A 13472-nucleotide genomic window follows, 5' to 3' on the forward strand; every position below is an offset into this window, starting at 1 on the left:
GTCTTGATCTAGCAACTTCTATACCCAAGAAATACTTCAATGTCCCAAGGTCTTTTGTTTGAAAATGATTTTGCAGAAAGACCTTGAGTTTGTCGATCCCCATTTGTCACTGCCAGTTATGACAATATCATCCACATAGATCACTAATAAAATCTTTCCAGCTTCTGAGTCATAGCTGAACACTGAGTGATCAACCTGGCATTGTTTCATTCCAAAATTCTTCACCACTTCACTAAACTTCCCGAACCAAGCACGAGGCGATTGTTTCAACCCATAAATTGCCTTTTTCAGTCTGCACACCTTACCAGCCTCCCCCTGAGCAACAAACCCAGGTGGTTGCTCCATATATACCTCCTCTATAAGGTCACCATGAAGGAAGGCATTTTTTATGTCAAGTTGAAATAAGGGTCAATCATACATAACTGCCAGGGAAATTAACACACGGACAGAGCTAATCTTAGCCACTGGAGAGGTCTCCATATAGTCCACTCCATACAACTGTGAATACCCTTTAGCAACAAGTCTGGCTTTCAGACGCTCCACACTACCATCTGGCAAGTATTTAACAGTATACACCCATTTACAACCCACAACATGCTTACCAGGAGGAAGAGTAGTGAGCTCCCACGTGTGAGTATGCTGAAGAGAAGAGAGTTCCTCCTCCATTGCCTACCTCCACCCAGGTGAACTAAGAGCCTCTTGGACATTGTTAAGTATGGAAATAGATGACAATAGTGAAACAAACTGGCGATGTGAGGCGGAAAGGCGAGATACTAAAACAAAATTGGAAATGGGATGGAGAGTAGAACTACGTTTACCTTTCCGTAAGGCAATGGGTAGGTCAAGTCCTGAGGGTTCAGCAACAGGAGCAACGACAGGATCCGTGGACAAGGTAGAAGCTGGAGGAGGGGCCGGTGTCGTTTGACGTGTATACACTTGCCGAATTGGTGGTCGTTCAGTAGGGATCTGCACTGGATGAGTTGACGAGTCAACTTCAACAGGAACACCCGGAACGGGATCACTGACCGGAAGAGGAAGAGGAAGTAAAGGTGGAGACGAAGATGCTTCAGTTCCTGAGAAGAAGGGAATAGACTCAAAAAAGGTGACATCAGGACAGACATAGCACTTCCGAGTAATGGGATTGTAACACTTGTACCCTTTTTGAGTCCGAGAGTAGCCAAGAAAGACGCACTTAATGGAGCGTGCATCCAACTTGTCTATTCCAGGACTCAGATTGTGAACAAAGCACACAACCAAAGATACGAGGTGTTAATGGAAAGGGAGACAAGGTGGGGAACAAGATAGAGAAGGGAGACCGACCATGAAGAATAAAGGAGGGCATCCGATTAATGAGGAAACACGCAGTAAGTACAGCATCACTCCAAAACCGTTTAGGAACAATCATATGATGAAGAATAGACCGAGCTGTTTCAAGGAGATGACGGTTCTTCCGTTCAGCCACCCCATTTTGTTGAGGAGTGGATGCATAAGAAGTTTGATGGATGATGCCATGTTGTTCTAAATACTGTTGAAAGGAAGTTAGAAAATATTCACGACCATTATCTGAACGAAGAACTTTGATTGGAACACCAAATTGTGTACGTATTTCAGCATGGAATTTTTGAAAAATGGAAAATAATTCACTCCTTTCTTTCATTAAATAAATCCATGTCATTCTTGAACAATCATCAATAAAAGTGACAAAATACTTGTAACCATTATAAGACTCTATTTTGATCGGGCCCCAAACATCTGAATGAACCAAAGCAAAAGGACTCAACATACGACTTTCAACTCTAGGACTGAAGGAAACACGACAATGTTTCCCAAACTGACACGACTCACACTGTAACAGTGACAAATGACTCAAAGACGGAACTAGTATCTTGAGTGCCTTGAGAGAAGGATGTCCCAGTCAACAATGCCACTGTAGAGGAGTGAGTGAAGTCTGAAGTGCAACTGACGATCCACCACCGTCAAGATAATACAATCCACCAGCTTCATGCCCCCCACCAATCTTCTTCCCCGTCCTGAGATCCTGAAAAACACAAGAGGAAGGGAAAAAAGTAACAAAACAGTTAAGAGTCTTGGTTAATTTACTAACAGACATAAGATTGAATGGAAACTTAGGGACATATAGAACAATTGATTAAGAAAGAGAAGTCATGTCAACATTGCCAACACCACAGATGGGAGAGGAGGAACCATTGGCAAGGGTAACAGTTTGAGATGTGGAAGTTTCAAAGAGAGAAGAGAACACACCTGGAGTCCCAGTCATGTGATCAGAGGCTCCAGATTCAATAATCCAAGGAGAGGTTTTAGATGACAGGCAAGCTATACCTGAGTCGGCAAGAGTAGCAGTAGTGTGCTGTGAAATGGACTGAAGGAACTGCTCATACTCATCACGCGGTACACTCACCATCTCCCTTTCGGAAACAGATGTAGATGTGGAAGGAGTTAGGTCTGCCTGTTGATTATCACTGACATCAACCCCACCAGCAACATCATGATTGGCCCATTTAGAGGGAGGGCGGCCATGAAGATCATAACAGAAATTTACGGAATGTCCTTCCCTGCCACAGTGAGTACACTTCCTTGTAGAGCTGCCTTTTTCTTTGCCACGGCCTCCCCCTGAGTCACGACCACCACCACGGCCAAATATGGAACCACCACGACCTCCTCAGGAGGCATGTCCTCCCCCTTTCGTACCACGTCCACCTCCTCTGGCTGTCACAAAAGCTGATCTATCAGACTGTGTGGGATTCTCTGTCTGTTCCAAAGAAATCCTGCGAAGCCGAGCAAACACTTCCTCAAGTGTAGGAAGGGTAGAGCCCCCCAATATTTGGGCCCTAACTGGTTCATACTCTGATTTCAACCCCACTAAGAACCTTGTGACATCTAGTTGTTCCCTCTGTTGTTGCTGAACCTTAACATCTGGAGTGAGAGAATGATAGACATTGAGCTCATTTCTGAGGTTCTTCATACTGGCATAGTACTCTTCTAGGGTTTTATTTCCTTGTTGCAGACCAAAGTACTCTTGATAGAGCTGATATACCCTTGTAGTATTATCTTGCCCAGAATACAGCTTCTTGGCATGTTCCCATATGTCCTTAGTTGTATCTAAGAACATGAAGTTGGCACTTACTTTGGGTTCCATACTGTTCCATACTGTTCCATAGCCATGTCATGATTTGAGCATCCTCTTGTTCCCAATCATCGAACCCTGGAGAGTCAGCCGATGGTTTATCTTCTTTCACATGCTTCACTTTTCTCTTTGCCTTGGGAAAAACTTCCACTGACTTGGCCCATGGAACATAGTTCTCACCATTCAGTTTAATTGAGGTCATCTGTACACCTAGATAGTCAAAGGAAACCACCACACTAGGTTTCTAATCACTACAGCCATCTCCCATTGCTGCCATGATACTCTTTCAATGCTGCCTCTAATCTGAATTCCCAATCACCAACTAAGTGCTGCTGTCAAGAGTTTGATGTTCCAGAACCTACAGCAGTCCCTAAACACAATGATAGATACACACGCCTTTGTTCTTATCCACACCACTACTGATTTCACAAAAAAAAAACACAGACTACACCGACATTAATTCAGCACTTACTAACCACATGCAAGCTCTCTTACAACTACTCAACAGAGTTTGTGCATCACAAGCACCACCACACAGCCATAGCTGTCACACACAATACAGACCTGCTTTAACGCTTTTAAGAGGGCACCACAAGACCAACAAAAACTCAACTAGTACCATTGCATTACACCTTGCACCATTCGGCCACCTACAATAGCAGCCCTTACACCATTTGGTCACTGTAAACACAGCCTGTTTTTGGAATTTTTCCAAGAACCAGGGCAACAACCAACCTAGTTCTCTAGGTTCTGATCACTCCTCTCAAGTTCTTGAAGATTTTCAACCCAGAAATACCAACAGCACACAGAGGAGAGATGACCAACCTTCGTTTGAGAGCTTCAGCCAACCATTCACTGCTGAAATTGTTTTCTTAGGAAATGAGGTTCTGTGCACCAGAAAAAAGAAGAGTTGTGATGTTTCAGGCCTGGGACGAACCACTTTTCTCCATTGACAGCCCAGAGAAGAAAAATGAGAGAACTGAAGCACGAACTGAAACAGGTCACGAACTGAAGTTGTCACGCTTTGATACCATGTTTCTACTGTTGCTACAGTAGTCCGAACCAGTAAGGAGAAGAAGAAGAAGAAGAGAAGAAGAAGAAGATGAAAGAACTGTCGAACCTGATAGCTAAACCCTACCAGTCGACCTCTTAATAGTGATTAGGCTTCTAATTAAATGTACAAGGACTAAACTGCCCCTACTTAAGTATGGGACAGAACCTCTAATAAGACTGCCACATAAGCTCATAACTTAACCAAGGTGAGTTGACTAATCTACCCTTATTCGGCTAACTCTAACAAATACCATCAAATGAAAATGCTTGGAAGGTATCCGAAGTCTTCACCCAAAGTGCAACTTTTATTTTTATGGTGTTAATGATCTCCCACTTAGACCTACTCTTTTCATTGAAGATCCTCCCATCCCTTTCTTCCCATGTGGTCTAGACAAGTGCCGCTCTCATTGCTTTTCACATTATTCTTCCTCTCTTCGGTGACTTGTTGCACTAGACTCCTTGCATTCACCACTATGACTTGTTGAAGCTTTAAGAACTGAATTGATGTCTTCATTGAGATGGTAGAGACTGCCAGCCTCAAGACCACTCCCAATTGTTTGCCTCATCAGCCGGTCCTAGAAGGCACAATGTGTAGGAAAAAAGTTACAATACAATCCAAGGTCTAGGTAAGTTTAGAGATTGAAAGCAAAGTTCATAAATAAATAGTAGTAAATTAGTTGTAAAATTTAGAGATTGAAAGCAAATTAGAGATTCTATATTTGATTCAGTAATCTTAAGTACTTCAGTATGACATGTGCATATCTATTTTAATTTTATTTTTTGAATATATAAGTATTTATTTACATTAATGATCATGAAATGTGCTTTTGCAAATTCCTATTGAATGTTTAACTTCCGATCATCTTTTCAGGATTCACAGGATCCAAATCCTTTAATCCGCGCTTTAGCTGTAAGGACAATGGGATGCATTCGGGTTGATAAAATTACAGAATATCTGTGTGATCCTCTTCAGAGATGCCTCAAGGTTGATTCATCTTGAATAGAATTGTTTCTTCAGTATTGTGGAACCTCATATAACTTTATTCGTTGTTAAAATTTCTTTACTCCTTTTTGTGATTATGGTGCTTTTGCAGTGTAGACAAGGAACTACAGTGTTTAACATCTAAGTTTATGTTTTTCTTATGATCTATTCTTTGACAGGATGATGATCCTTATGTTCGAAAGACAGCCGCTATTTGTGTTGCCAAACTTTATGATATAAATGCTGAGCTAGTGGAAGATAGAGGATTTTTGGAGACTCTCAAGGATTTGCTTTCTGACAACAATCCTATGGTTGTTGCAAACGCTGTTGCAGCTCTTGCTGAAATTCAAGAAACCAGTACTAGACCAATATTTGAGATCACAAGTCACACACTTTCGAAGCTCTTAACTGCTTTAAATGAGTGTACCGAGTAAGTTAGTATTTTGAAAGAGGAAAAGATCCAACTTCTTTTTTTATTACATATGCCTTACATATCTATCCCCCCCTCTCTTTAATGAGCTGAGTAAACATATGCATATAAATGCTATTGACTTTTTGATACTTGTCTTATGGCTGAAAATAGCACTTGTGATTATTCAAGCAGGTTGGTTTCAACTTACATATCATTTCAAGTAAATGAAATCCATTTCACCTCATTATTATATTGACATAATCATTACAATCAGCAGCTGGCATTTCATTGATTTATTAATGAATTACAGTGTTGCAAACTGTGCAAAGCACCCTTCTTTGGTAGACTAGCCCTATCTATCTACCCTACTAAATATCCATTATATTTCAAGGTAGAAGACAAATTGCCAACACTAATGGTTTCTTTGAACCCCTTTTCTATATATCTACATCATTGGCTGATTGCTTTACCCAGTTGAAAGATGTTCCTATTTTCCTAGCCAAGTGTTGTACCTTCCTCATGATGTGCCTACACATCTTGGATTCTTGTTTTTTATCCACTGCACTGCCATCTTGGAATCTCCCTCCACCACTAGATTGCTATAATTTAGGGATTTGCATTTCTTAATCCTTGTAATACTTCTAGCAGCTGAACCCTTCGCCATAGTCTATGGGCCTAGAATAAATAGTAAGTATAATGCTGTGACTGAGCTACAAGAGTCGTATAAACTGCATCCACCAAAATTCAACTTAATATCTCCAGTCATAGGCAGGGACTATTCTAAATTCACATGATTCCTTGCTGAAGAACTTGCTATGTTTCACCAACATCTGCTTTATAGTGACAGATAATGATGAAGATATTACATGGAAGAGTTCGTTTCTGGAAGGATAAATGGCTAAATTAGATCTCTTTGAAAGAGGCTTTTCCCCTTATGTTTTCAGTGGCTGAGGACAAAGAGGCAACTGTGGCTGATTCCTTTGAGTTAGTCTGGGGTGAAGTGGTGTGGAATCCCAACCTCCGAAGGGATTTTCAAGACTGGGAAGTGGCAGAGGTGGTGAACTTGCTAAAGAACCTAAACAGTTTCTCTTTTCAACCTCAATCAAGAGACCAATGGACTTGGGCCTGAATTGCTAATGGAAATTTCTCAGTGAGGTCCTTTGCTGATAGTCTAACTGGTTGTAGGAATGCAGACTTCCCCTGGAGGCAAATCTGGATCCCCTCTTCCCCTTCAAAAGTCAATTTCCTGGTCTGGACCTCTGCACTAGGAAAAAGCTTAACAAGAAGCAACCTGGATAAGAGGGGTTTCAGCTTAGAGGACATAAGTTGTGGAAATTGTGGTCAGGTCGAGGAAACTATGGACCATCTCTGCATTCATTGCGATCTGTCCTGGAGGATTTGGTCTCATTTCTTCTCTGCAGTGGATGTTTGCTGGGTTATGCCGAACACTGTAAAGGAGCCGCTAGAAGGCCGGAATCTTCCGAGGTTATCAAAGAAAGGCAAGCTCATTTGGAGATCTATCCCTGCGGTAGTTATCAGCACTATATGGTCGGAGAGGAATAACAGAATCTTTAGAAAAGAGAAGAAGAGCCCCAAGGTGTTGATCCAGTGTATAGTGGCTAGATTAGCATCCTGGTTGTCAGTCCTTCCAGAATTTTGTAATCAAAATGTATTTCTGATGCTTAAGTCCGTCAGTGTATGGGATCTCTGATCTCCTTATGAGGTGGAGCTGATTTACTTCTCCTCCACCTTACCTCTGTGTGACTATTTTTCTCATCAATAAATTACTTTTACCTGTTCAAAAAAAAAAAAAAAAAAAAAGATATTACATGGAAGAGGCTGAAGGGTATCACACAAAAAAGAGAAATTTTGATACAGAATTAGACCAGAAATGAAACTATCACTTGCCACTATTACTCTCTAAACCTCGCCTTTAGATAGAGCCTGTTCTTTTATTAGCCTCTCTATGCATGAGGTGGTTTAGCGTTCAAGTCCTTAACTGTACATCAATCTCAACATAAATTTCTAGAGAAATTTAGTTCTTCATATATTTGTCACAGCCAGTTGTCTGAGTGAGTTGCCTTAGTAAGTTGGTAATTCATTTGTTATATAAAAAGGCCAATATCCAATGTTGGTTATCTGGGGTGATTTATATGCTGAGGTGATTTATATGTTGGTGGACTGGGTTGTATCTAACTCCTGAGGTGATTTATATGCTGTGCAGATGGGGTCAAGTTTTTATATTGGATGCTCTTTCCAAATACAAGGCAGCTGATGCTCGTGAAGCTGAAAATATAGTGGAGCGAGTTACTCCACGACTTCAACATGCAAATTGTGCAGTTGTACTATCAGCTGTTAAGGTGGCATTTATTTTCTTTGGTTTAAACTGTATTGTCATCATTGTTGGTAGAACTGTCAAATACCAAATGCTCATCTGTATGCTGATTCAAAACTTTGATGATTTCCACATTTTCTTTCACGTTCCTTTCTTTATGGCATCCATGCATTAAATCACATCATGAAGTGGATGTTGCAGATGATCCTTCTACAAATGGAACTCATCACTAGCACTGATGTGGTCAGAAATCTTTGCAAGAAAATGGCTCCTCCTCTTGTAACATTACTTTCTGCAGAACCTGAGATACAGTATGTTGCACTTAGAAACATCAACCTTATTGTACAAAAGCGGCCTACTATCCTTGCCCATGAAATTAAGGTGATTTGAGATATAAAGTCCTTGTCTAAAGTCATGTTATCTGTCCCCCCGCCCCCCTTCCCACAACACACACCCACAAATAAAAGGTGGTTCTGAAATCTGAATATGTAGCTATGATGTCTGTTGATAGGTTTTCTTCTGCAAGTACAATGATCCAATTTATGTGAAGATGGAAAAATTAGAAATCATGATAAAGCTTGCCTCTGATCGGAACATAGACCAGGTACATAATTCTTCAAGTTAGCTTTTTAGAGAAAAAAGAAAAGAAAGAAAAAGGAAAAATAATGGCACCTTGGCTGATATGATCAAATCCAGTACCTAAATTACAAATCTGTATTGAAACTTGTGGGTTTCTTTACATTCTTGGCATACATTTACTCTATTAGTGTGTTCTTCCAGGTTCTGTTGGAGTTCAAGGAATATGCCACAGAAGTAGATGTGGATTTTGTTAGAAAGGCTGTCCGTGCTATTGGTCGCTGTGCTATCAAGTTGGAGAGAGCAGCTGAGCGATGCATAAGTGTTTTGCTTGAGCTGATAAAAATAAAGGTTAATTATGTCGTTCAGGAGGCTATTATAGTAATCAAGGATATTTTTAGAAGATACCCTAACACGTAAGTTTCAGATCTTTTTGGTGTATTTGGTCGTTGAGTTTCCTGCTAATTGATAGTTTTTGTTTGGAAGCTTATTCTTGAATTCTATATTTCCGTGCAGCTATGAGTCTATTATTGCAACACTGTGTGAGAGCTTGGACACTTTAGATGAGCCCGAAGCAAAGGTTGTCTAGTTTATGTGGACCCATTGAATTCTATTGTATTGTCCTTCATATTCATAAAATTTGCAACATTTCTTTTGGTTTCCACAGGCATCAATGATCTGGATAATTGGTGAATATGCGGAAAGAATTGACAATGCTGATGAGCTCCTTGAAAGTTTCTTAGAGAGTTTTCCAGAAGAGCCTGCTCAAGTCCAGTTGCAATTACTAACTGCAACCGTCAAACTATTTTTAAAGAAGCCAACTGAAGGCCCGCAACAGATGATTCAGGTATGCCTTTATGGCTACTATTACTGTGATTCTGTTTTTATTTCGTGGTTGATTTGAGACATTTTATCAAGCTGTCTTGTTCTTAATACAAATGGTTCCTGTGCTGTTTCCTGTAGTCAGTAATTTTTCTCCCCATTGTAAATCAGTCACTTGTTCTGGTTATACCTTCCTGTTGGGGTTGTTTTAGTCAGTCTTTCTATACCACTTGAAGATCCTTTATCCTTGACATGACTGTAGGTTTTGTTTATTTCCACCACAACCATTTTTTTCTTCCTGTTTGCTACCACTCAATATCTAAACATATGCCATGTGCATAGGTCTGGGAGACTTGGGGCCCAACACTGGAAGGGTCTCACTTAAGACATTGTCAAGACCAATAATCAACAAGAAGACATGATGCTTTGACTATTTAATATGTAAATTTCCTCTTGATCTTTATAGATTTTTTTTTCCTTTAGTTTTTTTTTTCTATTCTTTGCAGGCCAGTTAGCTACTTACCTTATTGTTTTTTTTTTTTTCTTTCTCCTTCCTCCTCCTCCCTTGTTGAGGGTTTAGGTTGGGTAACCCTAACATACATAGACTGGGTCTGGTTATGCATTTCTCTTCCCAATTATAAAGGTGTTGAATCCATGTTTGATGAATTTATTGGCCTATAGTAGTAGTTCAGATATGTTACACTGTGTGAAAATAGCTTGTATTTTAGATTCTGTTGTGTATTTCTGCATGCCCTGCTCATGCCATCAAACTGCATGTGATAATTACAAATCGGACTACAATCTAGAAGGTTGATTTTACTCTTCTTCTGTGTATTGGAAAATGCTTGAAGTTCACAGTTCTTAATTGTTGTTCTATATGATTTCGTGCCATCTTGGTTTATGCTTTAACTGTGCTTTTACAGGTTGTTCTGAATAATGCCACTGTAGAGACAGACAATCCAGATCTCCGGGATCGTGCCTACATTTACTGGCGCCTTCTTTCAACTGATCCTGAGGTAGATCTAGTGTATATAAGCACTTCTATGGTTGTGCATGTTTATAATATCTTAAGATAATTGTAATATTTACCATTAACCCATGACATTGGACCCCCATTATCTCAGGCAGCTAAAGATGTCGTGTTAGCAGAGAAGCCTGTGATCAGCGATGATTCGAACCAACTTGATCCTTCACTTCTTGATGAACTTCTAGCGAACATTGCTACTCTATCTTCTGTATATCATAAGCCACCGGATGCATTTGTAAGTCGTGTGAAAACTGCAGTCCAAAGACCAGAAGATGATGAATATCCTGATGGGGGTGAGACAGGTTATTCTGAAACTCCTTCTCATGCGGCTGATGGTAGTACTTCAGCACCAACTGCTTCAAGTAATGTTCCCAATGCTGCAGCAAGGCAGCCAGCACCAGTACCTGCACCTCCTGCTCCAGTGCCAGACCTACTGGGTGACTTGATTGGCCTGGATAATACACTTGTCCCTGCTGATGAGCCTCCAAAACCTAGTGGGTGAGTATTGTTGAATTTTACCGCCTGTCTACCGGTATAACCAACAGTTTTGGGGTTATAAATGCATATTACGCTAAAGACACTGATTATTATTGCAAACGCTCTCTGCAGCCCTCCTTTACCTGTTTTGCTACCGTCTGCCAACGGTCAGGGCCTACAGATAAGTGCTCAGCTTACACAACATGATGGACAGATATTTTACAGCATGTTGTTTGAGAACAACACACAGATCACTCTTGATGGTTTCCTGATTCAGTTCAACAAGAATACACTTGGTCTTGCAGCTGCTGCACCCCTGCAGGTAGATACCTGGCCTTTGATTAGTTCGTTTTCTGTGTCTCTGTCAAAATTATAATTTTTCTTCTGTTCCTTAGGTCCCACAATTGCAACCAGGCACATCGACCAGGACCCTTCTACCTATGGCGTTGTTCCAGAATGTCTCTCCTGGTCCTCCAAGTACCCTTCTGCAGGTTGCGGTAAAAAATAATCAACAGCCTGTGTGGTACTTCAATGATAAAATTTCGTTGTTGGTCTTCTTCTCCGAGGATGGTAAAATGGAGCGTACAACCTTTCTTGAGGTAAATTCTTAGAAGTTTGGCAGATCCTGTTGCTTTTATGCCAGATTGTTATATAACAAGCGAATTTCTTCCCTCCTGTTTTCACCTTGGTCAGATAATGTTTTATTCCTCTGGGCGAGCATATGGATTGAAGTTTGTTTTATTTCTGTTGCTCATTCTGATCATTTCAGATTTTCTGTTGCTTTGCAGACATGGAAGTCCCTACCCGACTCAAATGAGGTCACTAAGGACATATCAGGCGCCGTGGTGAACAGCATTGAAGCCACCCTTGACCGCCTTGCTGCATCCAACATTTTCTTCATTGCAAAGCGGAGGCATGCAAACCAGGAGGTACTGTATCTCTCAGCCAAAATCCTCAGGGGAACCTCATTCCTAATTGAACTTACAGCAGTTGTTGGTATCCCTGGCGTCAAGTGTGCAATCAAGACTCCTGGTCCCGATATGGCACCACTCTTCTTTGAAGCCATGGAGACGCTTCTCAGAGGTTGATTGTGTTGCTTGCGATTTTGTATTTATTTTTCTTTTCTGTAAAATTTATGACGTTGGCTACTGAAGATTTTGATTCTACTTCTTTAGTTTCTCCTTTCCTTTCTGTGTCTCTTAGCGGTTACAGGTGATTTAAGAGAGTGAAGAGTGTACTCTGCCCAAGGGTTTATGGGATGATTGTGAATGTGGTCTCTAATTTATTTACAGCTTCTCAAGAGTTTTCTAGAACTTTACACTTTCATTTGTCTTAGTTATTGATTGTTTAGGCTTAGTTTGGAAGGAGTACAAATGCTATACGTTTTCCTTTAACATGCTTATTTATCGACACCCTATGACCTTAATCGGTTGCGCATATGGATGACCTTAACCAAGTTTTTAGGAACTACTAAAATGAATGGAATGGTATTACAGTGGAACTTGCTCAAAATAAGATAAAGGATCAAAGCATGGTTAAGGCAAATGATGCAACCAAAGCAGTCGACTGATTTTGAGCGCTTTGGCCTCAAAGTTCTCTCTTATACCCTACAGGGGGTAAAACTTGATGATCTGTTCACCATTCGATGCCATTTGGATTTGCTTAGATAGAATTTCAGCGCTGCTCCGATTGTGTAGGAAATAAGGAGGGCATCTCATAAAAATGAGATCGGATTCAGTGCTCACTCGGTCCTCACAGCCTTTTACAGCCGTGTATTAGGAATGTCTCTGTCCTTGTATGCCTTTTTTTATGGGGAGATATTTTTAATGCAAGGTTGTAAGGGACTGTGCGAACCATGGTTTTCATCGGTTGGACCGGAAAAATCGGGAACCGCTCAGGTGATCGGTCCTATTTTCCATAAAACCGGATTTTTGCAATAAATCGTTGATTTGGTCAGTAAACTGTCGATTTGGGCGGTTGAACCATTCGAATCATTTAACGATTTTGATCGCTTTTTATTTCTTTGTCAGAACAGGCTCATCGTTCGTTTGACCTGGGAACTGGACCCCTGACCGGTTCGGTCTCCAGGTTGGTTTTGAAAACCTTGGTGCAAATGGTGTATGGTCTTGTGAGGATCTAATCCGACTTCCATAAGAGTGCAGGGTGGGGTTTGCTGCCCATGAGTTGTTCTCACATAGGAAGACATTATAACTGCAAATTGGAAATATTTCCCTTGTCATTCATGGGGAGATCGCTCCCAATACACGAAGGTGATGTTATGTGGGTAAAGATGTGGGAACAATTTGTAGGTAGTAGATCTAGACTGCTTTGATTTGTTGTTTCCCCAATGATTTTCTTCCTTTCTCAGGAACAGCAGAGTGGGAATTTATTTGTGGTAGCCCTTGCATGAAGGACATGGAACACCCTGTGCTACTCGTACCTTTGACGTGGCAAATTTTAATTACAGTAGTAGGGCTCAAAGTCTCAAACTATTTGACTGCTTCCTCGTGAAGCCATGATCATTACCCTCAATTTTAACATTCCAGTTCCATGTCCTCTCATGAGATTTCCCTGCTCCATGGTTGTCAAGATTAGACTGGATCGGACAGTTGGACCAGAAAAACCGAGAATCAGTCAGATAAT

General features: G+C 40.8%; 1 protein-coding gene across 1 annotated transcript in view; it reads left to right on the plus strand.

The window, feature by feature from the left end:
- Positions 1–12142, plus strand: part of LOC104604296 (beta-adaptin-like protein C) — a 52688-nt gene extending 40546 nt beyond the window's left edge. Inside the window, exons 3-15 of the mRNA XM_010268589.3 lie at positions 5070–5183; positions 5360–5610; positions 7817–7952; positions 8129–8308; positions 8439–8531; positions 8708–8919; positions 9020–9083; positions 9171–9350; positions 10249–10341; positions 10450–10850; positions 10962–11151; positions 11225–11428; positions 11618–12142. Coding sequence (XP_010266891.1) covers positions 5070–5183; positions 5360–5610; positions 7817–7952; positions 8129–8308; positions 8439–8531; positions 8708–8919; positions 9020–9083; positions 9171–9350; positions 10249–10341; positions 10450–10850; positions 10962–11151; positions 11225–11428; positions 11618–11917 — 2418 coding nt within the window. The 3' untranslated portion in view covers positions 11918–12142. The remainder of the gene's footprint in view (positions 1–5069; positions 5184–5359; positions 5611–7816; positions 7953–8128; positions 8309–8438; positions 8532–8707; positions 8920–9019; positions 9084–9170; positions 9351–10248; positions 10342–10449; positions 10851–10961; positions 11152–11224; positions 11429–11617) is intronic.
- The last annotated feature ends 1330 nt before the right edge of the window (positions 12143–13472 follow it).

This window comes from Nelumbo nucifera, chromosome 6 (assembly GCF_055504915.1).
Source record: "Nelumbo nucifera cultivar China Antique chromosome 6, China Antique-T2T, whole genome shotgun sequence".
Classification (NCBI taxonomy): domain Eukaryota; kingdom Viridiplantae; phylum Streptophyta; class Magnoliopsida; order Proteales; family Nelumbonaceae; genus Nelumbo; species Nelumbo nucifera.